At 40.8% G+C, this 24,081-nt stretch overlaps 1 protein-coding gene across 2 annotated transcripts; it reads right to left on the bottom strand.

Moving 5' to 3' along the window:
- Window positions 1–607: 607 nt before the first annotated feature.
- Window positions 608–24,023, bottom strand: RNMT (RNA guanine-7 methyltransferase). 2 transcript variants are annotated; one of them, XM_074899286.1, is made up of 12 exons: window positions 23,923–24,021; window positions 22,019–22,295; window positions 21,667–21,669; window positions 19,117–19,249; window positions 17,546–17,668; window positions 16,218–16,333; window positions 13,220–13,401; window positions 11,497–11,661; window positions 10,228–10,345; window positions 7,843–7,944; window positions 4,312–4,345; window positions 608–2,447 (listed from the first exon to the last, which is right to left on the bottom strand). In XM_074899286.1, exons 2-12 carry the CDS (start codon window positions 22,277–22,279, stop codon window positions 2,410–2,412), a joined length of 1,275 nt encoding a protein of 424 aa, XP_074755387.1. In that variant the 5' UTR covers window positions 22,280–22,295; window positions 23,923–24,021; the 3' UTR covers window positions 608–2,409. The 2 variants fall into 2 exon arrangements, with proteins under 2 accessions (XP_074755387.1, XP_074755386.1); XM_074899285.1 differs by lacking the exon at window positions 21,667–21,669 and having other exon boundaries at window positions 23,923–24,023.
- Window positions 24,024–24,081: the final 58 nt, after the last annotated feature.

Here is a 24,081-nt window from a genome sequence, read left to right as displayed (position 1 = left end):
GTGAGGTGGGTTGCAAACTGGCTGAGCAGCTGGTCCTAGAGAGTGGTGATCAGTGGCATGAAGTCTAGTTGGAGGCAACTAACCAGCAGTATATCCCATGAATCAATACTGGGCCCAATCTTGTTCAAAATCCTGGAGTATTTCTCATAGAAGATGCTGGGATTGGAGCATCTCTTATATGAGGAAAGGTGGAGAGCTGGGGCTGTTTAGCCTGGAGAAGGCTCATGGTGATAATCTTTTCAGTGTATACAAATACCTGAAGGGAAGGTGTAAAGATGGATAATCTTTTCAGTGGCACCCAGCAGCAGGGCCAGAGGCAACAGGCACACACTGAAACACAGGAGGTTCCTTCTGAACATCAGGAAACATTTTTTTTACTGTGAGGGTGACTGAGTGCTGGCACAGGTTGCCCAGGGAGGTTGTGGAGTCTGCATCCCTGGAGATATTCAAAAGCTGCCCGGACATGACCCTGGGCAACCAGCTGTAGGTGAACATGCTTGAGCAGGGGGGTTGGACCAGACAACCTTCAGATGGTCCCTTCCAACCTCAACCATTACATGAGTCTGTGATATGCTGAAATTTGTGTAAAAGAGGTAAGACACTCCACTGTATTTACCCTCTTTTTATTACTCTGATTTCTTCCAAAAATAGCAAAACAATGTACTTTCAAGTGAAATTTGATACAAGAAAGCTAACAAAAGTAGTTTTGATGCACACAAGTTTCAGTGAAACACTTCAGCACTTCTAAAGTGTCAGCATTTTTCAGCTATTTTCATGAGTACTAATTCTAGCAGACAAAGTCTTGTTTTCTTAATTTCAGCAGCAGAACTGTCTGACTCTACTGCTTTGGTAAAGGTTATAGGTGTCCTATACAATAAACAAAAAAAGAATTCAGGAGTAATGAAGGAAAGAATACGACCTAATTACAGGGGGAAGGCAATACAACTACAAACTCAAGTAATTTGAACACTTAACCCTGTAACAGAAGTGTTCTTTCCTAGGTTTATTATAACTTTTCAAAATATTCATGTACCATCAACATTTCATCGCTTCACCTCTATGTAAACTATACTAGCCAACAGCAGGAAACGGCTACTGTTAGCCCAAGAAAGGAGAGAAAAAACATGGAAGTATCCATGCCCTCTCAGTAGTGGGTGACTACAAGCATGGGGAAAGCAGAGAAAACACCATGTCAGAAATCCCCAAGCCAGCTCTGACACAGACAGAACTGCGCCTAACTACCATCTTAACTGTCTGTCAATTAATATCATTAGATTATATTCCCAAACAAAATTATTTGGCTCTATTTTGGGGACTGTTATCCACATGCACTGGGGTGTGTACACACATACAGAGCCCTCCCTGCCATTTCTAGTGCGTTGAGTGCATTTCTAGTATCCTCAAATGTATCCTCCCTTTTTGGTTCATGATCCAGTACATAACCATGTTCCTAACACCTTAAGGACTGCAATAAGGTCCCCATCACCATCAGCAGCTCATCCTTCTGCCGAGACCATTTGGAAATCTATGAAACAAGTAAGAAACACATCCTAAGATCTGTCTAGTAAGTTTCAGGAGACATTAAAACTACCAGAAAGTCAGAATAGTCTTTAATACAATAGAAAATGTTCAGTAAACTAAGTTCAGCAGCTGTTACTGATTACCGCATAGTCATATTTGGAAAAACAACATAGAGATTTCAAACTTTAGAAATTCAGTTCTTTCAGAACAGTTTTGTACAGAACAAACTCGTTTAATCTTGAAAGCACCATGAAGTGACACTACATATCAGCAAGCATGGAAAACAAGAACATCATGGGACTTTACTATGTAAACTACACCTTGAATACCACTAAGGTAGATTTACACTGCAGGCTTGAGTACAGCACAAAGGTACTCAAACTGACCCAGGTATTATTTGCCACTTAGCTCTGCATGCAATGTAGACATACCCTATATGTCTGAATATATCTCATTATGAATCAACTGAGCTCTGCAGTACAATATTTAGGCCCTCATTCTGCACCATCAAAGTCAACAGTCATTTTTCCACCAATTTCAGGAAGTGCAGGGTCAGGCTTGTAATCACAAACACACTTCTACTAACAAAACATTGATTCTAACATAAAGTTGTGTCAAGTTTAAACATGAGTTTTGAGAGCATGCAGATTGCTTACAAATGCTTAAAAAGACTGGTTCAGAATCTTTCTTATATATACACACACAAGTCCATCTGTCACAGACAGGCAACGTAACTCAGAATCATGAGCTTGCTCTAGTTTTTGGTAGTGTCCTGCACACTTCTGATAATTAAAAAATAAAAAATAAAAAAATAGTTGCCACAATGGATTTCTGACCATTCCAACTTGCACATGGATATGATCTCTTCTTGCTGCATCCAGTGACGTTTCACAGTTGCTTCTCAAACGCAAATACCAAGTAAATACCTAAAAAAGAAAATGGGAGTATGTAAAGTTTCAGCTTCCTCTGTGATTCGAGTAAGTTTTCAAAATGTAAACACGTTGATACTCTGCCCAAACAACCTCTTAGCAGATTACGGAAACTGTAAAAAATGCTATTGTTTCCCAGTAAGTAATTCTAGCACTCAATCCAGCATGGTTTTAGACATGTTTTCACAACAGAGTTAAGAATGCACAAAAGCAAAAAATTTTAAATATTGCTAATACAGTTAATGCAACACTAACTTCAGTTAACAATATTACTGAAGTGTGAATGGAATTCATAAATTAATATGCCATTCTACACATAATTAACATTCACTAGTACATAAAAAAAATCATATGCAACTAAGTTTAAAGACTCCTTCATACACACAGTAATGGACAATTGGGGGTGAAATTATCAACTTCTTTTTTAATTAAAAAGTGAGTAACTCATGGTACAAAATTAGTAATTTTGCTCTTTTAAATGATCATGGGACAAAGAAGTATTTACAAACACCACTCAATGGCATTTTCTCAACTCCAGAACAGTATTATTCTAGAAATGGATACTCATACAGTCTACACCAGTACCTTTGGAAAAGTCTTACTTGGCATATAATCAATTCCTGCTATGTTAGATTTCTTATGCTTCATATCAGACAGGTAAGTTCAACCAGTTTCTTGAGACCGTGAGTCTAATTAAACATTTATGGATTTCCACTGGAACTCAACTTTTATTTTAATGGATGAGGTGCCATAGCTACATTGCAAATCTTTCAAGATATGCTTATACATTCATCAGCAATAAAGCAAAGTGAAGTTCCGTGTAATGAGCAAAGTGTGCTTACACCCCAACTATGAGCGGCTCTGTACTCCAAATCTCTCTAAAAAAAGACTACTTAGAAAGTACAGTCATCACTGAACTTTTAAAGTCAGTGACTTATAAAAAGTCCCTCTCAATTAGATTAATAGTTTACATAACTCTTCTACATTGCTGGAATTGTTTACCTTATGATTCATACCTTTAAAAACTAGATAAAAATTTAAGAAAGTAAACAGCTTAACTAAAGATTTTTTTTATTCATGAATTGAACAGCATTTTTTTTGTTTGTTTTTAAACCACTAACACAACCTGTATAATGGTCTGCAAAAATGAAAATGTTGGTTGGCTGCAGTTACACAGAATTTAGTAACAATCTCTCCAGAAATCCATTTGTGAGTTCTTTAATTGTCAAATTTTGTTTTCCATGGCACACGCTCTTAATATTTCAAAACATATTTAACAATAGTGTATCCTTTTCATGCCTGAGGCACTGACTTTTTTCTCCTCCCTTTATAAACATTCAAAAACCTCTTCACTATCCATGCTTCAGTTGCTTCATCCTGAAGTACAAATCACTATGAGCAGAGAAAAGCTTCAGTCCCTACCTTCCCAAAACTGATTTATATTATTTTTTGATGAATGTATGTCCCAACTGGAGTTTGTTTTCTAGTTGACTGATGACAGTATAATACACAAGTGTACCAAACAGAAGCATAGTATTTAATCCTCTAACACTAGAAAAATAATTCTTTAACACTAGCATCCTCTTTTCACACATTCTAAGCTTCCCAAAACTATTTTAGCCCAAAAGTCTGTGTGCTAGAAACTACTTAAATAAAGCAAAATTCCAACCTATTTTATGCATTTCTCTCTCCCTTTCTTGAGATGTGTGCACTACATAATCTATACATAGGCATTTGAATAACACAAATAATAAAATCTTATTATATTTAAACTGCATTTTCTTCCATAACCAACAGGCTATTTTAGACACTTTCCACAGCAGTCATTCAGTTCAGACTGAGTTTTCGTAACAACACTTACTTGTTGCTTCCCATTCGGATTTACTCAAGGTTCCCTAGAAGGGGACAAAAAACCAAAAGCAGTTTCAATAAAAACGAGGAAACAACAAAACACTGATTTAACTCAGGATAATCACAGACCAACTTTTAACCTCCCAGACTGGATGGTTATTTTTGGGACTAGAAGAGCATTACTGTAGACCAAAGATATGTATAACTCAAATAACCAGGACAGTAGAGAATTAGAACAGCCCAGATAACGGAACACACCTAAATTACACAGGTATAGGAGAATGGGCCAACAATCTGTTGGGCTGGATGCCTCTGCAATGCAGAGCATGCTGGGTCTATTTCCACACATCAGCACGACTTGACCTGGCTCAGGCTGTTCTCCAGACCAAGATGCCCAACACTTGTGCAGAAGTCAAAGAGACCTTATACCACAGTGCTGCCCCATCCCCGGGAATACTGCCTGCTTCCACCTAACACCTCCCTGCAGCCCACAAAAATCCTGTTTGCAAGAGACTAACTCCCAACCCAGCTCACATACTGTGAAAAAACTGCCTGCCTTGCAGACTAGGAAACCTACTCCAAGCTCAGCCTTTCAGATGAAAGCACGGCAAGTGCACATGTTAAAAGCTGGTACCATTTACCCTACCAATTAAGAAGCATAAGATAACAACAAAATGCTGTTTTTTCTGCTCTGCCCATTCCACCCCCTTCCAGTGAGTCAATGGACATGATATAGCCTGTATGCTACCCACTGACCAACCCTGACCAGATGATTCATCTTTTAAAATGCTAGTGAAAAAAGGCTTGTTTAAGCAGATTTTTTTGCCAGGTGACACAGTACCTGCCAAAAGAGGTCTTTGGTCTGACTTAACCATTCTCACATTCTTAAGCTTGTTTCTTAAAAGAAGCAGTTTTCTTTTTAAAATTTTCACATTTCAAATACAGAGAGCAAGTTTCTTTTCCTTCTTGGTGTAGGATTTTTATATATACAGTAAAAGGAATACATCTTCAAGAATTCAGAACATGAATGGTAGATAAATCAATGATTAAAAAAAGAAAATTCAAATGGAAAAACTTCAAGCTGTCCAGCCTCACGCTATGTGTATGACAATGAAAAAGGATGACATCTATTGGTAACTGTATATAATTTTACTAAAACTATAATCTTTACTCAAAGTAGTCTCCACTTTTGGTTGTCACTTGTCAAAGAGCCTCAACACATAAAAAAGACCCTAAAATTCAGAGTGAAAGAGCCAACACTGCTTATCAGGAACCATTCAGCATGAATAGTTAGGTTAAACCAAGCCTTGCAAGATTTCCATCCAGCCTGACTCCCCAAATGCACAGACAGAAGCAAACACACAGCTATACGCTACCCTGAATAGCTAGCCTGGCCACAGATGGAGAGGCAACAGCCAAATGGCAGCAGTTCCTGGGGAAAAATGGCAGCAGACATTGCCTGTCCACCTGCTCGCTTCCCTGGAACAGCAGCTGTTCAGGCTCCTGTCCATCATGCACCCAACTCTGAGACCAATACAGAAGAATGAAAGGCTGTGAGGGAACCAGCTGCAGACAATTTCAACACTGTTATGTACTGCTAGGACAATGCAATAAAGAAAAACACTTTATAAAAAAACATGAGAAAGACAGCAAGCTCATAAAAGTAACATGCATTAGAAGACAAGACTAGAAGCAGAAAAAAACATATTTAATTAGACCACTGATCTAAAAATCTAATATGACCTCCACTAAAGATTGTATTCTTCTATCTCTGAAGTCACAAATCAAGCTGCCAAACCAGGTCAAATGCAGAAAAACATGTGACAGGACAGCAGACTAAGTTTTATACAAGCTAGGATTACTATCATCACAAAGGAAGTTTCTTTTCATTACAGACTGTGAACAGAATATCATATTTAATAAAATCAAAGGCAGAAATACATGGACATAGTTTTATGCAGGTAGAACTAGTCTACTTCTAGAAACTTTGTTAAGAAAAAAGGAAGGCATAGCAGATTTACAAAATAGCATTTACAGAACTTAAATAAAATGAGCTGAGAAGGGAGCTGGATCTTCTTCACCCAAAAAGACAATAGAAAAACTAAAAATAAAAGAATTTGAAGATTTCAAATACATACAGCATTATGAAGAAACTTTCCGACTCTCCTGTCAGAGGATTAAAGGAAGAAAACTAAAACTTTAAATCAACAGTGTGAAGATACAGAAACATAAGAAAAAGTCTTCAAATTAAGAAAAGTTATGGTAGAACAGCTGCCAAGGAAGATGGCAAAGTATCTTTTCCCTTTTCCATTGTTACAAATTTCTTAAAAGCTACCAAATTAACTGAATTTGATTATTTGAGTATGGGCGTGCTGGGTTTGTGCGTGTGGTCGGGTTTTGGTAGTGGTGGGGGAGGGCTACAGTGGCAGTCCCTGTGAGAAGCTTCTCAAAGCTCCCCCAAGTCAGACCCACCTCTGGCCAAGGCCGAGCCAATTAGCAACGATGGCTGCACCTCTGTGGCTAACATATTTAAGAAGGGGAATCTGAGAGAAGGCATCAGAGTTGTGAGGAGGAGGACACTTATGTGAACATCAAGGTAAGTGAAAGAAAGAAGAAGGGGTGGGGAGGTGCTCTGGTGCAGAGACACCCCCCCTGCAGCCCGTGGTGAGAGGTCAGGCTGTGCCCCTGCAGCCCATGGAGGTCCATGGTGGAGCAGATGCCCACCTGCAGCCTGTGGAGGACCCCACCCCAGAGCAGGTGGCTGTGCCCGAAGAAGGCAGGGACTGAAGGCAGCCTGTGCTGGAGCAATTCATGTCTGGCAGGACTGCAATATGTGGGAGGGACCCACACTGAAGCATCTTGGGAAGAATGCATCCTGTGGGAATGACTCTCATCAGATAAAGTTTATGGAGGACTCTCTCCCGTGAGAGAGACACCACACTGGAGCAGGGGAAGAATGCGAGGAGTTCTCCCCCTGAGGAGGATGGAGCGGCAGACTGATCGCACCCTCCATTCCTTGGCCCCCTGCGCTGCTCCGTTGAAGGAGGTAGAGAAATTGGAAGCAAAGCTGAGCCCAGGAAGAAAGGAGGGATGGGGGAAGGTGTTTTTAAGATGTGGTAACCTTCTCACTGTCCTACTCTGTCTGTTAAGCATTGTTGCTCTTAGTGTTTGAATTAAATTGATGTTCTTTTTCTTCCCCTAACAAGTCTGTCTTTTGCCTGTGATCATAACGTGTGAGTCATCCCTCCCTGTCCTTATCTTGATTCCATAGACTTTTGCTTTATTTTCTCCTTCCCATTCCTGAGGCGGAAGGGATAAGCAAGCAGGCTGGTGGTGCTCAGTTTCCCTCTGGGCTCAAACCACAACAACCAGGTAGAGATTAGATTAAGTCCTCAACCCTTCAGCTCTATGATTTTTCACATGCACAGAGACATTCATACTAGCTTCATTATAGTTGAAATAAAGAAGGCACCACATGTCCAGAAGATCACGACGTCAATTTTAGACACCATTTGCTCTAGTGAAGCAAGAAGTAACTTACCAAAGGTAACTTTGCCTTGCCATCTTTGATGAACTCTTTTGCATGCTCATAATCATCAGGTTTATCAGAAACAAGCCTGGAATCACCAAATGTAGAATAGGGCTGGAGAACATAGAAAAAAAAAAAATTAAAAAAAAAATTAATTGTGTAGTAAGGATAGCCCAGAACAGACATTCAGTAAGTATTAAGAGGTTCTTAAATTTAGATCTCTCCTTTACAGCACCTACAAGGTCAGGTCTGATATTCTCTACTTCCCAGAAAATCTGACACACAAGATTTATAAATTAGCTTTTATCCTTAGGTCTCCAAAACAGGGGACACAGAATAACTATAAAAATTATCCTCCATGTACAGCTCATTACGAGCATTACTAAGATATACCCTCTTTTAGAACAGAAACTGAACAAACCAGCATCTCTTAAGCAGAAGCACTAAGAAATGAGCAAGATTTCAAGCAGAATGCTTAAAACGCTTCAATAACACAAAGGATCTGTAATGAAGGATACAACTGATTCTTCAAAGCTAATATATACTTACTAATGATCCCAGTTACTGCATAATGGTCTGTACATAACAATGCAGTCCTCAACTGTAGGTGGCCACTAATTTAAGACAACTCTCACTTTTCAAAGCTGGTATGTCAAAAGCTGTGTTACAATGTTACTGGCAATATGAGCCCATACAAAGCGCTGCCACTTTTAGAGTCAACAAGGAAAATCAAGTCCACTTGCAGCCCATGTGATTCAGTTTAGTAAGTCACCAGATACTTGACTTGATAGTTTTATGCTGAAAAATTGTATTGTTTGAGGGAAGAGGAAAGCAGAGAACTGTGATTAAAACCCAAGCCTCAGAGAGAGCATTGAAAAGCTCTGAAGCTGCTGCAGTCATCCAGGATAACAGCTTGAGGATAAAAAAAGCAAAAACATTGGGCAAAAACACAGGCTCAGTTACAGTTAAGTACCATTTTCTTCTACAGACACAGCCTGTCCTTTTATTCCTACAAAGATTACTTTCTGTCTTTTCAATCAATATTCCTTGAACAAAAATCCAGCTTTCAGTCTCTTTCTGCTGAGGAAGAAATGCATTACGGTTACCACTGTCTGACACCAGGCGTGATTCTTGTGCTTCTGTTTCCTACTTAATAAAAATGAAAGCTTGCCTCAAAATTAAAATTTTTTCTACAAAACTGAATCGCTCTGTTGGATGCTGATGCCCAGGTGAAGGCAGTGGGGGATTGCAGAACTGCCATCTGTGAGGACAGGCAGAGGCTGTCCAATGCCAGACACAGCTGGTTCCACCAGCTCCAACAGAGCCACTGGGGGGCAGACCTGAGCCCCTCAGCCATGAGTGGGGGGCCTCTAGAAAAGTGTATGTAAGAAAGCACAAAAAACCTGCACAACAGCTGTGAGAGGAGTGAGGAAAACTACCCTGCAGAGAGCAAGAATAGAGAAGGAGGGAGAGGAGGTGCTACAGGCACCAGAGAACAGATTCCCCTGCAGCCCCTGGTGCAGCCCATGGTGGGACAGGCTGTGCCCCTGCACCCATGGAGGTGAACAGTGGAGCAGAATCCACCTGCAGCCCGTGGAGGACCCCACGCCAGAGCAGGCAGACATGCCCCGAAGGAAGCTGCAGCCTGTGGAGAGCCCACATAGGACCAAGCTCCTCTGTGGCCTATGGAGAGGAGCCAAACGAGGAGCAAGTTTTCTGGCAGGAGCTGCAACCCCATGAAGAATCAACTCACGCTGGAGCAGCCTATTCCTGAAGGACTGTATCCCACGGAAAGAACACACACCAGAGTAGTTTGTGAAGGACTGTATGCCATTGGAGGGAACCATCTGGATCAGCGGAAAAGTGTGAGGAGGAAGGAGAGGCAGAGACAAAGTGTTATGGACTGACCACAACCCCCATTTTCCATCCCCCTGTGCTGCAGGGGCAGGGTGGGGAGAAGAGGTAGAAAGGTCAGGAGTGAAGGAGTAAAGTTGAGCCTGGGAACAAGCAGTGGATGGGGTGAAGGTGGTTTTGTCTTTGTTTCTCACCATCCTACTCTTCTTTTTTTTTTTGGTAGTAAATTAAATTAATCTTCTCCAAGTTTAGTCTGTTTTGCCCGTGACAGTAATCTCCCTGTCCTTATCTCAACCCACAAACTTTTTTCTTATTCCCCACCATCCTGTTGGGAAGAGGGAATGAGAGAGCAGGCTGGTGGCATCTGCAAGCCAGTCAAGGTCCACACATTACAGTCACGCTTTCCAGCACAGGAGTTTAGTTCTTCTAATGGCAGCCCTTAATTAATTGCACAACATTCACAACAGGAATTTCAATTATTGCACAAATAATTAACAAGATGTGAAATGCTATTTAAATGAAACAAGTTAACTCTATATTTACCTCCAAGGCCTGCATTCTCCTTAACAGCATTTTATGCTCCTCGTTCTTGATTTTTTCTTCATAGAATTCCCGAAATGTCATTTTGTAGACTAATTTCATACCATGCTTCTTTGCCATTCTGTCAAAATAATAAGCTTAATTAGGGAAGCCACAAAATTATTGTAGATTTATTTGCAAAGGAACAATTTTAAGCCACAGTGACATCTTATGGTATTCACTAGAATTACACTCTGTCTAGAATTCAGGTTTTTTAGTAAAGGCATTTAGATGAAAACTGCACTACCACCACAAACTGTACTTTTTAAAAATTAAGACAACAGTAATCTACACAGAAGGAATTTACAAACATTTTAATAGAAAACATCTTCTCCGAACACACAGAAGTAAGTTCCATTTGAACTTCCAGATAGACCATGATACTGTGCAGTATCATCACATCATGTCAGGTATTACAGATATATTATTATATATCAGATATATATATGGAGAACCTCTTTCTACTAGATTTAGTGCCTTTTATCTCAATTATATGTAGACACAGTGGTCATACAACACTGAAGTTACAGGTATCAGTGACAGATGAGTTTCATAGAGAACTAGAAGTGAAGTGTGTGAAAATACATGGGTTTGAAGGGAAAGTTTAGTATTGTTTAACAATCACACTAAGCTTGAATGGCAGGAAAAACCCCAACATGGAATCATTTGTCTGTACCTCAGGTGATAGGCTGGGAAAGGCAAATCTGAATGCACAGAGGTAACAGCAAAATGTATGCTCACAGATGAAGATTTAGAGGAAAAAAAAAAGAAGTCATAGGGAAAATCCTATGAACATCCAAAGGAAGTTGGAGAAGACAAGAAAGAGGCACCATGATGAAGAGGATATATAAGGCTTGCTGAAGCACTAAAGGAAAGTGGAATGAAACTGCCCCAAAAGTTAAGATTAAAGAAGAAAAAGCTGACAGAACTAAAGGTTTGCTGACAGATCCAACATATCAGATACATACATTCTCATGTGGGATCTAGTTTAAGTCTTTGCAGCTTCTGACCAGAGCACCTTCAACTGAGTGCAATGGACAGATTACGTTTGTAGATAGAAATGCAAGAAATCTCTGCATTTGGAGCAACAACAACAAAAAAAAGAACTGAAAAATACAGTAAGAAAGCCAAAACAGAATCTTCTGTAAGTATTATGCAACGACACACAAACTAAACAAATGCTTATTATATTTCACACCTTTCACTGTATAATGAATTCAAAATTTAACTTACTCTTCCAGTAATGGAAAGTAAACCAAGAACTCAGGGACATCAACCACTTCTTCCAAGTGGAAATCATATTTGCAGCCAAACAAAGGATATTCTCCCTTCTTTTCAAACTTTACACTGTACACTTCATTCCCAAATGAATTTGTTTCTGAAGCTTCAAGTCGTTTTCTATAAAATAAAAACAAACAGTAATTGATCCATTTTTAATTTAACAAGCAGCGTTACAAATATGCATAAGAGGCCTGAAAGTGTTCCTCCCAGTATTACAGCATTCATCTCCCTTATCTAATAAGGCAGTGAAACAATGGAATGAAGCAGCATACTAGGTTTTAACAGCTCATTATTCCTATGCAACATACCAAGGACAAAATGAACCTAGAAAATTAACCTTTAGCCCAGACATAGTCTACATGGACAAGCCAGGCTTCTTGGAACAACCACAGCAAAATCTTGACAGTTATTTCCTAGGCTGTGGCTATTCTGCCACTATTTATGTCACTACAGAGGGTTGATATATGAAGATCTATATACAAGAAGAGCCATGCGTGCAAGAAACAAGGATTAGTACAGATTTGCCAGTATGAGTCAAGTTCATGACTAAGATTTTCCTGACTAGAATCAAAAATTATTACAAAAAACTTGCTTTTGTTTGCACAAACGTACCAGAGCACTGTAAAAATTACTATCACTTAACAACATTTCACAGACTTTTGAAAGACTGTTAGGTTTGTGTGTGTGGTGGGGGTTTGGTAGTGGGGGAGGATGCTACAGCAGTGACCCCCTGTGAGAAGGTTCTCGAAGCTCCCCGGGCTCCAAGTCGGACCCACCTCTGGCCAAGGCCGATCTCAGCAGTGATGGTGGCTGTGCCTCCATGGTAACATATTTAAGAAGGGGAACCAAAGAGGATGAGGAGTTGTGAGGAAACACAAACACCAAGATCAATGGAAGAAATGAAGGGGAGGGGGAGGTGCACCAGAGCAGAGACTCTCCTGCAGCACATGATGAGAGGGCAGGCTGTGCCCTTGCTGCCCATGGAGGTCCATGGTGGAGCAGATGACAACCTGCAGCCCATGGAGGACTCCACACCAGAGCAGGCAGTTGTGCCCAAAGAAGGCCAGGACTCTGAGGAAAAAAGCCCCTGCTGTTGTAGTTCAGCACTGGGAGGACTCCAATGAAGAGGGACCCACACTGGAGCAGTTCATGAAGAGCTGCAGCCCGTGGGAAGGACCCACATCAGAGAGTTCAAGGAGGACTGTGAGAGCGACCCCACTCTAGAGCAGGGGAAGAGTGTGAGGAGTGCCCCCCCATCCTTGAGGAAGAAGTAGTGGTGGGACTGACTGCAACCCCCAGTCCCTTCTCCCCTGCACCACTTTCTGAGAGAAGGTAGAGAAATCAGGAGCAAAGCTGAGCCTGGGAAGAAGGGACGGGTGGGGGAAGGTGTTTTTAAGATGTGGCAATGCTTCTCACTGTCTACTCTGATTGGAAAAGTAAGCAGTGGTGGTGTTTAAACTGACATTCTTTTTTTTTCTTTCCCAGATGAGTCTGTCTTTTGCCCGTGACCATGATGGGTAAGTCATCCCTCCCCACCCTCTTCTTGATTCCTGAGCCTTTTGTTTTTCTCCTTCCCATTCCTGAGGGAGAAGGAATGAGCAAGTGGCTGCATGGTGCTCAGTCACCCTCTGGGCTCAAACCATGACAAAGACTAATAGAATATAAAATTACTTACACAAGTTCAAAGCTATTTGGAGTTGTGCCAATGAAATAACCTCCAGGAGAGAGGTTCCCACAAGCATTTTTAAGCATCATGTCAGCCTGCTCATATGTCTCAAATGAGTAATGGTAAACAAACTGACAGCTGCAAATGTCAAAGCGCATATCTGGATCATTATATTTGGAACACAAGAGATCCTGAAATAGATTAAAAAGAAAAAATTAGTAAAAACAGCTACAGAAACAAACATGATTCACTTAAATCTTCTAACCAATACGCTACTCCCATAATGCTTTGAAATTTCTCCTTTCAGTCCCCATTCCTTCAAAAAGAACAAGACAAAAAAGGTAAGAGTAAGAAAAAGTCCTCTGCTACACGGAAAACTGTACACAGCATTTGAGAACAACAAGAATACACACACAAAGTTATTATGTCCTTGAATTCTTTTCATGTCGTCAGGTAACACCACTACACCTGAGAGGCTAAAACACAAGGTTAGTTACCTAATAGTTCCCAGAGATGTTTTACTGCCAGCCACTGGCAGTACAGACAGTTTACAACCAGCCACTGTTTAGCTGGAAACAATTATTATTAAAAATGAATTTTCGTTTTACTAAGTCTCTGTAATGAGAACCGATCCATTACACATCTAACTGAGAGGAGGCATTGTTTCAAATATGGCAGTTTGCACTACCAAGTTGTCCTTGTCTGTATTCTCACACATGTGCGTACATGTGTGCCAACATACTCCTCCCCACCCCAAGTAACCCGTAACTCTGAAGAACCTGGCGCCCTCAAAATCTGTCAGGTTAAATCTTACCAATTTGACCTTGTAACTCAGCAGTTCTCTTAACTCTTCTTGATTTTATCCAATACTAGTAGCCACCACAAATAACCCAGGAGCACACAAGTTCTCCCCAAGGCCCATGCTATGCATTCTGTACTTAAAATCTTTCATACTTAACAATTCTACCCAAGCTTCTGTTCCCTCTCAGATTTCCCATCTAACCACTCACTCCCAGACTCTCCCAGTTCATGCGATATACTGTCAACATTCTTTATGTGGCGTGGCAAAAATGGACACTTCACATACTCATAGCAATTTTATCTGTTCATTTAGTCCCCCTCCACATTTTGAGAAAGAGAGAGAGGAAACTGACAAAAATAGATGAGCAGAATTAGACAAGCTGTGAGAATGAGATTTTACACTACATGCAACATAGATAATAAGAGATACAAAGTCAGAGAGATGAAATTTTGTGTGCGTGGACAGAGAGAATAGAGTGTGCAACAGAAAATACATGTGCATGTAAGACTGAGCTGTAACAGCACCATGAAAATATCCCTTTCTTTCCCGGCCAAGGCTCTCTCCTCTCTCCCCTGACTGTAATTTTGAGACAAGTGAGATGACCTGGAACCTGCAACAGATTGTATTCCTCAGAAGGAGAGGCAACCAAGAATTCAAGTGAACAACCCTTCCTGCAAGGCTGAGAACAGGTTCAGCCTTCGCACAGATATGCTGGAACAAGGTAGGCTCTGTCCCTCAGCCTGCATCAGCAGGGCACTCTCAGCCTGCATTTCTAGGAAGCAAAAGCAGTGCTGGTTACAAGACTGCCTCCCAAGCCTCAGCAACATATTCACTATTGCCTCCAGACAAGAAATCTGTTTGTTGGAAGTGTGGGAAAAGCAAAACAACGAAAAATCTGCAAAACACGCATTTCCTTAACACATGGTGCCCAGAACAAACACAGAATGGGATGGAGATTCAGTGATTTGTGCTACTGTGGCACCAAGGAGGAATGAGAAGCAAGGTGGAAGCCATGTGGTCCTGTTCTTCCACTTTTCTCAAGGAACATTTGACATGACTATGCATATTTATTTCCTGCTCTTCCTCTTCTCTCAAGGACTGTTTTGCAGTACTCTGTGGACTTTATCTCTCATTCTTCCTCTTTTCCCACAAAAACAGCACACACCTTGCACCAAGGAATGTGCTGTGTCGTTACTCAAGAAATAACAGCTTGACCACAGTCCCACCCACTCACACATACAATGATAAATACTATCCCGAGTTTGGATCTAACTCAGAGGGACAATAATCCGATACCAAATCGGACGGACAGACTGACGGGTTTGTGCTCCTCACTCCCCCAGAAAGGATGCCTTTTGGTAAGATTTGAGCTCTCCGCTACACCAAGTGATTACCTGGGAATTAAGCGTGCATGATTGCAATCGGTTTTTTGTGTGTAGTGCTATATAGCCAACCTGCAGTTTGTGCATTTATCACAGGCAATCTTAAAGAATCTGTAGATGTTGCGTAAGAATAAACTGTACTATTCATGAATCTGACTCCTTCTCTTGAATGCAACCAGACCTACAGCAAACGGGCTGTTCATGCATCTGGTGTCGGGCCTGTAGTTATGGCCCCAATTGGCATACCTATTAAGAGATAAGTCCAGCTGCCCCTCGCCCCTCTAATCTCTGAGGACCAGCTAGAACGCAAGGGGATTCATCTCTTAGCAAATTAATTCATTAACTTAAATGCAACACTGTTCTATCACACAAGTTTTGAAGATACGTGTTATAGTAATTAAAATGCTGCTAGAAAAAAAAATACTGAGATAAGCAAAATGTTCAAGTCAAATCAGAAAATGTCTCTTAATTCATTCCAGCATAGAACCCACATTCACCAAGATAGTTTCCAGCGTCCCACGCTGGCTCCCAGAACTCCAGACATAAGTAGTTGTTCCTTTCCCCTTGTCAAGTGAAAGAAACTAAAAGCACCAGATTATCTGAAAGACATTCAGGCTTCAAGAATGTTACACTGTAAATCAGTAACAAAACACACTTAACTACATCTTACACAACTTCTCAGTATTCCACACATCTGATTCTCCCAACAGTACAACAATAAAAATAAGCATGCCCAAAATATTACAGCACTGCCATCACTCCCCTACTTGCTGAACAAAAGAATATTAAATCTCCAAAATATTACAAAGCATAGGAACTGTACCTTGGTACTATCTGCTTGTATAAATTCTGCATCAAAAATATGTTCATTATAACGACATCGGGCTTTCATGTCTTCATATCGCTGCTTGCACTGTTGCACAGAAATGTCAGCAATATCTACATTCAGAGAGAGAAATTTAAAAGAAGTGTGTAAACTGCTCCCCAGACAAGAGAACTGAAATAATTACTGGAACACAGCAGATCCATTATGGCAGGAATAAAAGTTCATCTTTAGGGGAACACTTTCATTACCAATTTGTAGAAAAGGAATCTAATTTGCAGGAAGTGTCTGGGATCATAGCTCTGCCGTTTTCAGTCTTTACTTCAAAACAGAAGTTGTAATCTGAAGAGTTTAGAAAGCTCCCATCCTCCAAAGTGCAAAGCAAGCCTCCAAAATTTCAAGTGATGGATACTAGGTGATTGATACTAAGTGCTGTCAGCTTTAAGTGTCTAGTATGCATTAGCTAAAACAGTTCACCTTCCAGGGTTTCTCAAACAGTACTGTAAAGCTCTTCATCATCTTACAAATATTCATGTTACAATGCAACTACTGCTGATATATATTGATATACTGTATCACAGGAATTTTTTTCAAATTTTCAACTATGGAGTTTTACTGAATAATGTTTGCACAAATTTTAAAAATAACAATATGCCACAAATTTGTATAAGAACTTTAGAATACCCAGAATAATTCCCACTAAAGGAATTTTACAAAATTTTACTATCTAATTAAAGTTGAAGTTAAGTAATATTTCCTCTGATTATCCTTGGGAAGCTTTTTGGGAAAAGGGAAGATGCTATTTCAGTACAACATCTAAGCAAACTATTTTTTTTTTTTAATCAGCTTTCAGCTCTCCCCTTTCTGAGTCTGAAAATCTTTAGCTGATCATAACACCCAATACCATTTCTCATCACAACATTGTGGGGTTTATTTTTTTTAAATGCAACTCTTCTCTGTGTTTTTTCAGAACAGTTAAAATTACTACAAGAGATTAGATGGGAGAGAAAAGACATAAAATGTCAGTCTTTTTCCCCGTGCTATTATTTTGTCTAAGACAACCTGTGCCAATTGTGTGTTTCTTTAGTGATACTAGTTTTTATTTATGAGTTGAACTGAAAGCTAATTACATAGAAAATCAATGGTTCTTAGCTGGCAATCAAGTTGATGTCTTCAGGTTAAAAGACAAAATACGACTTTTTGACGAAGTTGCATCATTGCATTCTTGGCCTTACTAAAAAGTGGAAATGAAGAATGACTGAAGACATGCTTGGTTTTCCCATAGAACACTGCTGTACCTTCCCTGGAAAGCTAATGTGTCTTCTTACCAGTACAGACAAGTTTTTTAATTCTGCCTTTTTTCCATTTCAGTAAGTCTCCACCTTTGCCACATCCTAGATCCAAAACAGTTATATCATTCTTTTTCCGTCGTACTCGGTCTATAAATTCACCTAGAAAAAACAGAAAGAGAGAACGCATATGCATGTCTCTGCGATTCATTTGTATTGTATAGAGAAGCCTAAAGGACCAAAAGTGATGGGAAGTTTTAAAACACCTCAGAACTTACTTTGCCTTCCTAAGTCTTCTTAACATTACAGACTTAAATCTCTTCCTAGAAACCACTAATGATGAAAGGAACCATAAACTTTTAGAGCTGTGGAGAAGATAATGAATATTTTCTGTGCTTAATGTGCTTTGCATGTAATGTGACTGGAGCTCTGAACTGTTTCCCTGACAAAGACAAAACTGCACATTGCTAAACAACCACCCTGTGCGTGAGTAGTGAAACAGAGCTCCCTTTCATTACCATTATAATGAAGGCAGATGTTATTTGAAAGTATGGGAAAGCCTTTTGCAGAAAAGTAAAAACCAATTACATGCATCAGCCACAACATTTCCTTGTGGTCAAGTTACAAAAAAGCATAATGTTTTCCACTTGCTCTCCTAGGCCTTGTAACAACATCAGCTACTTGTTTGATGTCTTTTTACCCTATATATACCAGTTTCGTTTTCTCTTCTATCTCTACTCTGTCTAGATTATCTCTGCTCTGACTGATGTTGGCATATTATGCAAAACCTATCAGCACACTACGAACTTTTCTTCACTGTAAGAGACATGAAATATGTTTCGATGGAAGTGCTGTAATGCCCCACTACTGAAATTCATGATGATTGAAAGGCTTCAACACAGGCTTCAAGAATGGCTTTAAAACTAAATAATGCTTCTGACTGCTCTGATACAACATGACAAAAAGCAGCATGCTAAGACAAATGGTGCCAACATCTCCTGGCATAGATGAATGAATCTGTGGTGCTGTGCCGATAATTCTTTCCTTTGTTTGCAGATATCTGATGGTTTTGTTCCCTCACTTTGGAATTAATTTTTGGGACAGCAGATTTTGCCTTTTATAAAAAGCTGCTGATTCTTAAAGAACTACATTCTCTAGTTTTTAGCTTTTTAAACCTATGGGTAATACAGAAAATATTTATGTGTCCAAGTTTTCTGCAGAATTGCTTAACTGAGACCTGAGGACAGACTTTGGGAAAATGGCTAAGAAATTATTTGAGATAGATTTAAACAACAGCTCAACCTAACAAGAACAGATTGATTCTTTATGATTTAAAGCTGTATCTTTCTCTTTAAAAATATAAAGAAGTTTCCAGTATGAACTTTTTCTAGTTTTCAAGTCAGTTGACCCTTAGAACTAGTATGTTTCATACTCCAACAATATAAAACACTATGTCAGAAATTGAAAATAAAAATATATTTTATTGCACTTGAAAATGTTTGAAGAGACAAAGTGCCATAATCAACATCAGAAAGCAGAAAAAGTTACATTTTGAACCAAAAATTGGTTACATTTCATTAAAGTCTAAGTGGTCAATTAAGGAAGCTTACCAATGAGGACGCTCTTTGTCCAATTATTAAAGTTTCGGAGGTAGAATATGCGAGACTGGCTACGTTTTTCCAATCCAACTTCTTGAAGCTCATTATAATGTGCAGCTACAGCTTGGCCATGGCCTATCTCACACTGTAAGAAATGAGGGAAGGAACAGACTCAAATAGTGAATTCTTTTCATTACTTTTTCATTTAATCAAAACACATGTGTTCACTTTTAGGATTTAAGAAAGTAAACAAGTAATACTATGAAAAGCACCATCATTAGATATATAAAAATCCCATATCTGAGCTGGTACTGACGTCAGTACTTGAATTATCACAGAGACAACTCCCTTCAAAATTTAATCCCCTTTTCAACTGGTCCAAGCAGTTTCCAATAGATGATGCCCAGCACCTTTCCTTCACAGAAATATCTAACTTTTAGTTCTCTAATACTCAGCATTCTCAAAGAATCAGTTTAATTCCCCTTAAGCCTAGGACTGAAGAGGATGTTCCTTCGAGGAACTTTAAGCTTCTTCAAAAATCCCATTTCAGAAATTCAGTGTTTACATCTAACAAAAGTGTCTAACTGCCAACTGTCCTGGCTTCCTCTGGGACAGAGTTAATTTTTCTTCTTAGTAGCTAGGATAGCACTGTGTTTGGATTCAGTATGGTATTTGGCATGAGAAGAATGCTGATAATACACCAATGTTTTCAGTTGTTGCTAAGAGATCAAGGACTCTCCAATTGCCCATGTCCTGCCCATGCGCAAGTGTGCAAGAAGCTGGGATGGAGCAGACCCAAGCACCAGACCCAAATTAGCCAATGAAATATTCCTTATCATGTAACGTCATGCTCAGTATATAAAGGAGGGGTGGCCAGGAAGGAGGGGGCTCTGTCTCACTTCTGGGATTGTGTTTACAGGATCTTGATATTTCAGGATCACTAGCTGGGAACAGGCTGGGTATCAGTCGGCAGGTGGTGAGCAATCACACTGTGCATTACTCATTTGTACTTTCTATTATTGTTACTGTTTTATTTCATTACAATGATTTAACTCTTTTTTAATCTCAATTTACGAGTCTCCCTTTACCCCTCCACTTGTATCCCCCATCTCCTGGTGCCAGGAAGGGTGAGCGAGCAGCTGCGTGGTGTTTGGCTGCCAGCCAGGTTTAAGCCCTGACACCAATTTACCCAAAATGCCAACTAGCTGATGTTGCATAAAGTCCTCAGTGGATGATCCCACTGCCAAAGCTTTAAACAGACCATGGTAAGGGAAGGAGAGTAGTGGCTTGACAACGTATCCCATCTGGTGCTTAACTAGGTAGCTGCAGAAATGTCTGGTTTAGCCTTAACCATAAATACTCCAAGAGATTTCTGTCCCATGTGACGCAGCAAAGCAGTCTGCATCCTGATATTATGCTCCTAACATTTCTTCAACTTGAAAATAATCTTCAATTATACACATAAAATTAAGTTCTAAATAAAATACAAAGTAACAAAACATGGAGAACCAACACAAATTCAGTGAGGCACAAAAGTGTTTGAATTAACAGTACAAACTAGAATGAAGGATTCTCTGTTACAACCCACAAACACGCTAGTAAGGCCCAGCCAGTATGAATTCACACAGCAATTAAAAGCATTCCCAACAGTTGACTACAAAAGTCAACATCCCTGTATCTTATCATTCACATAGCAGTTCCTCAAGGGAAAAGGTTTGACTGACTTTAATATACTACATGAATTCTTTCATCTTTCACACAATTTTAGTAACCTTCAGAATGAACACCGACATACTTGTCTGGAATCTCTATGACCCCATCATCTGTTTATTACCACACTCAGCTGACTGATACTAACAAATATTTTGACCGTTTCTAGTCTTTTTCAGGGTAAGCACAGATGGCTCGCTGAATGGCTACTGAAGGTGACGTAAGCTACAACAGCTGACTTGGACAAGTGTGGGGGACATATTCATACAACCTATTAACACATCTCAGCTGCTGCAAGCACAGTTGCCAACAGCCATGGGCAATAACATCTAGATGGCGGCAGCTGTATTCTATGCAATCACCTCTTTACACCCTTAAGCTACACAAGAACCATGTACTTCTTGTCCATCTAAACCTTATCACAGAACTACCTTATTAAAAAGATGAAGGGATTAATAAAATTCTGAACAGGGAAATAAAACATTAGGTCAAAAGACTTTTTCAAATTATACCTAAATATCCCAAAAGCTCAAAATTAGACTGGATATTACAGCATCACTTTCTACAAGTTCACACATAATAAAGGACAGCGTCATAGAAAACATTACCCTTTTCACCCTCCCAGTTAAAAGGACAAGTATAAAAGGACAAATATTTTCTGATACTCTTGCAGTCTTTAAAAAAAATAAAAGCATCTGTAAACTTTTCAGTACTTCACTTTGATAATAAAATCATATTGAAATTATATCACAGAGGATGCAGTTTGTAGAGTTTTCTAAATTACACAATATCTTATTGAGGAAATTAAAGAACAAAATTATCTTTGGGAAGAACCTCCCAACTCTAACACACAGGCTAACAACACACAAAACATAAATTCAAGATACAGGCCTTGCACTAATGCCAGTAAAACCTACACTACACAACCAGATTGCTACCACACAGATGATGGTGCAATAGTCTTGGAATTAGACTACATATGTGCTGAGATCAGTTTTCTTAATGTTCTAATTACTAGCCTTCTTTCTCTTCCGTTAAACCCAACATAACTTTGGCACCTGTTAATTTTCCAAGGAAGCTACCCACAAACTTTGTCATTTGGTGCTTCATGCTGGTTCACATGTATTTAGCACAAATACTTTCAATCTTTTCTTAAGGCTGTGACACAAGGATATGAACATAGCTCAAAATAAATGATACTCACCACTTTCTTAGGAGGTTCATCTTCAGGATCTAAATTCCTCCTTTTTGCTCTGCCGTCCTGACTGCCGCTATCAACTTCTTTTTCATTTTCAGTAGAGTGCCCTGTACCTGAAGTTGAACTATCACCTTCCCAGCCGATACCTGAATCTGCCTCTAAAGTATGAGGTGTTTTCTCCACTTGTTCATCCAAACTCTTCTCGACTTCCTGTTCTTCAGTCTTGGTTAAATCAGCCATTTTTGACAGGTTAGTACACTTGTCCATTGATCAGAATGGAAATCTACAGAGGGGAAAAAAAAAAACCACCAACAACTATTTTTTGTGTTGAGTTTCACTTGCTTGTGGTTACAGTCATGACTTTCAATCATAATACTGGCATTAAAAAAAATAACATGCTTTTGCCCTAGACAATATATACTTCAAATCTGACTAGTTATTTAACAAAGATAGCACACTAAAATATGTGGAGTTTCAAAGTACTCTCATTATAGCAAAATCAAATTAAGATAAATCTCTACTTTTCATGTTTAGTCTTTCTTAGCTATCTTTACTGATTCAACTGCGATACGTTATTGGTTTTGAGCCTGTAATCTCCCTTTTCCTCTCCCCATAAAAAGTGACCTACAAATCACTTTATGCTTAGAAACACAAGCTGACAAGAGTCCCTCAAATTAGTAACTTCATCACTTAATCTGGTAAATTTTCAAATGGATGTCCTCAAACAAAAAATCAAGGTGGTTTACAAGAGCAAATTTTCGTATCAGTTGTGGATTTTCAAGCTTTCCAAGAACATCCACTATGTCTCAAGGTTCACCAATACCAGAAATCTTCAGCTGTAACTGCATATCCATATCTCCACCTCACAAACACCTATGCAGTCTGTAGGACTGCAAATCGCTGCTACAAAGCTCATCTAGTCCGCAGCACATCCCAGCTTTCTTTATACCACGATCAGGAAGCAGGGTACGTACTTTTTAATAAGGCAAAGGAGAGGATAATTTGGCAAGTCCTTTTCTGAAACAGTGGCCTGTTTCAGTCTAACACAAAACACACACACTCCACTGTATCTAGGCTTGAGTTTCCTAAAGACGGCGCAAACACATTCATTAAGCGGACCACTATGCAGAGATCTCTGAACAGTTTTCCTTAAAACAGACGGCCTTCACGTATGACTCCTGGAAATAATTTTTCCACTACGGTGCAGCACCTAACTCATGCCCGCGAGGAATTCCAACCTTTATCTTCACCCAGCTGCTGCAAGCAGTTTGCCAGATGCTTTTAAAGCCTAAACTTCGAAACGATCAGGATTTCATAACCAGCGACGGCAACCAAGCGCCCAGGGGGCGGGCAGCTCCTCCGGAAGAAAACCTGGAGAGCTCACACCACCAGGGGAAAGGGGAACGGGACAGGACTGCGCTGCCGGTCCGCGAAGTCGGACGCGCAAAGCCGTAACAGAGGCTGTGGCGCCACCCCGTTAACGGCCAAGGCCCCGCAGACTTCTAGCTGCGTCACGGGGGGGCGAGCAGAGGGAGGAAGCCCCGGAGGGAGAGGGAGGGCGTCCCGACGCCGGCAGGCGCGGACCCTCCGCGCCGGCGGGGCGCTCCCGCGGGCAGGCCGCCGCTCGAGACGGTTTCCGAGGGCGCCAGGAGCCCGCCGAGGCGCGGCCCAACCGCCACAAACGGACAAAGCGCGCGCCGCCCCAGAGCCCCGGCGAGGCCGCAGCCGATTGGCGACGGCCGACGGCGTAGCGCGGGCCGCCGCGCGCACCGCCCGCCCGCGTCCCCCCGCCGAGGGCCCGGGGCCCGCCTCCCGTGCGCGGCGGGGCTCGCCCCGCGCCGCCCGCCCGGCCGGCCCCGCGCCTCGTGTCCCGCACGGCCGGGCCGCCCGGGAGAGATCACGGCGCTCACCCAGCCCCGCGCTCCGCCATCCTGTTTGCGGAAGTGACGCCCCCGCAGCGCGGCGGCAGGAACGGCGGCGGCGTCACGTCCGGAGAGGGGAGGAGCGGGGGAAACGCGGCGCCGTGCACACGCCTGAAACGTGCCGCGGCTCGGCCCGCCGGGGGAGGA

Source organism: Athene noctua, chromosome 2 (genome assembly GCF_965140245.1).
Source record: "Athene noctua chromosome 2, bAthNoc1.hap1.1, whole genome shotgun sequence".
Classification (NCBI taxonomy): Eukaryota; Metazoa; Chordata; class Aves; order Strigiformes; family Strigidae; genus Athene; species Athene noctua.
This window is presented reverse-complemented; position numbering and strand designations above follow the sequence as displayed.

Coding starts and splice junctions, on each gene's coding strand:
- RNMT (XM_074899286.1), bottom strand. CDS start 22,279: ATGGACAAGTGTACTAACCTGTCAAAAATGGCTGATTTAACCAAGACT. Junction 10,346..11,496: donor TACTTTCCATTACTGGAAGA/GTAAGTTAAATT, acceptor TTATTTTGACAG/AATGGCAAAGAAGCATGGTA. Junction 7,945..10,227: donor GGAGAATGCAGGCCTTGGAG/GTAAATATAGAG, acceptor TATGTTCTCCAG/CCCTATTCTACATTTGGTGA.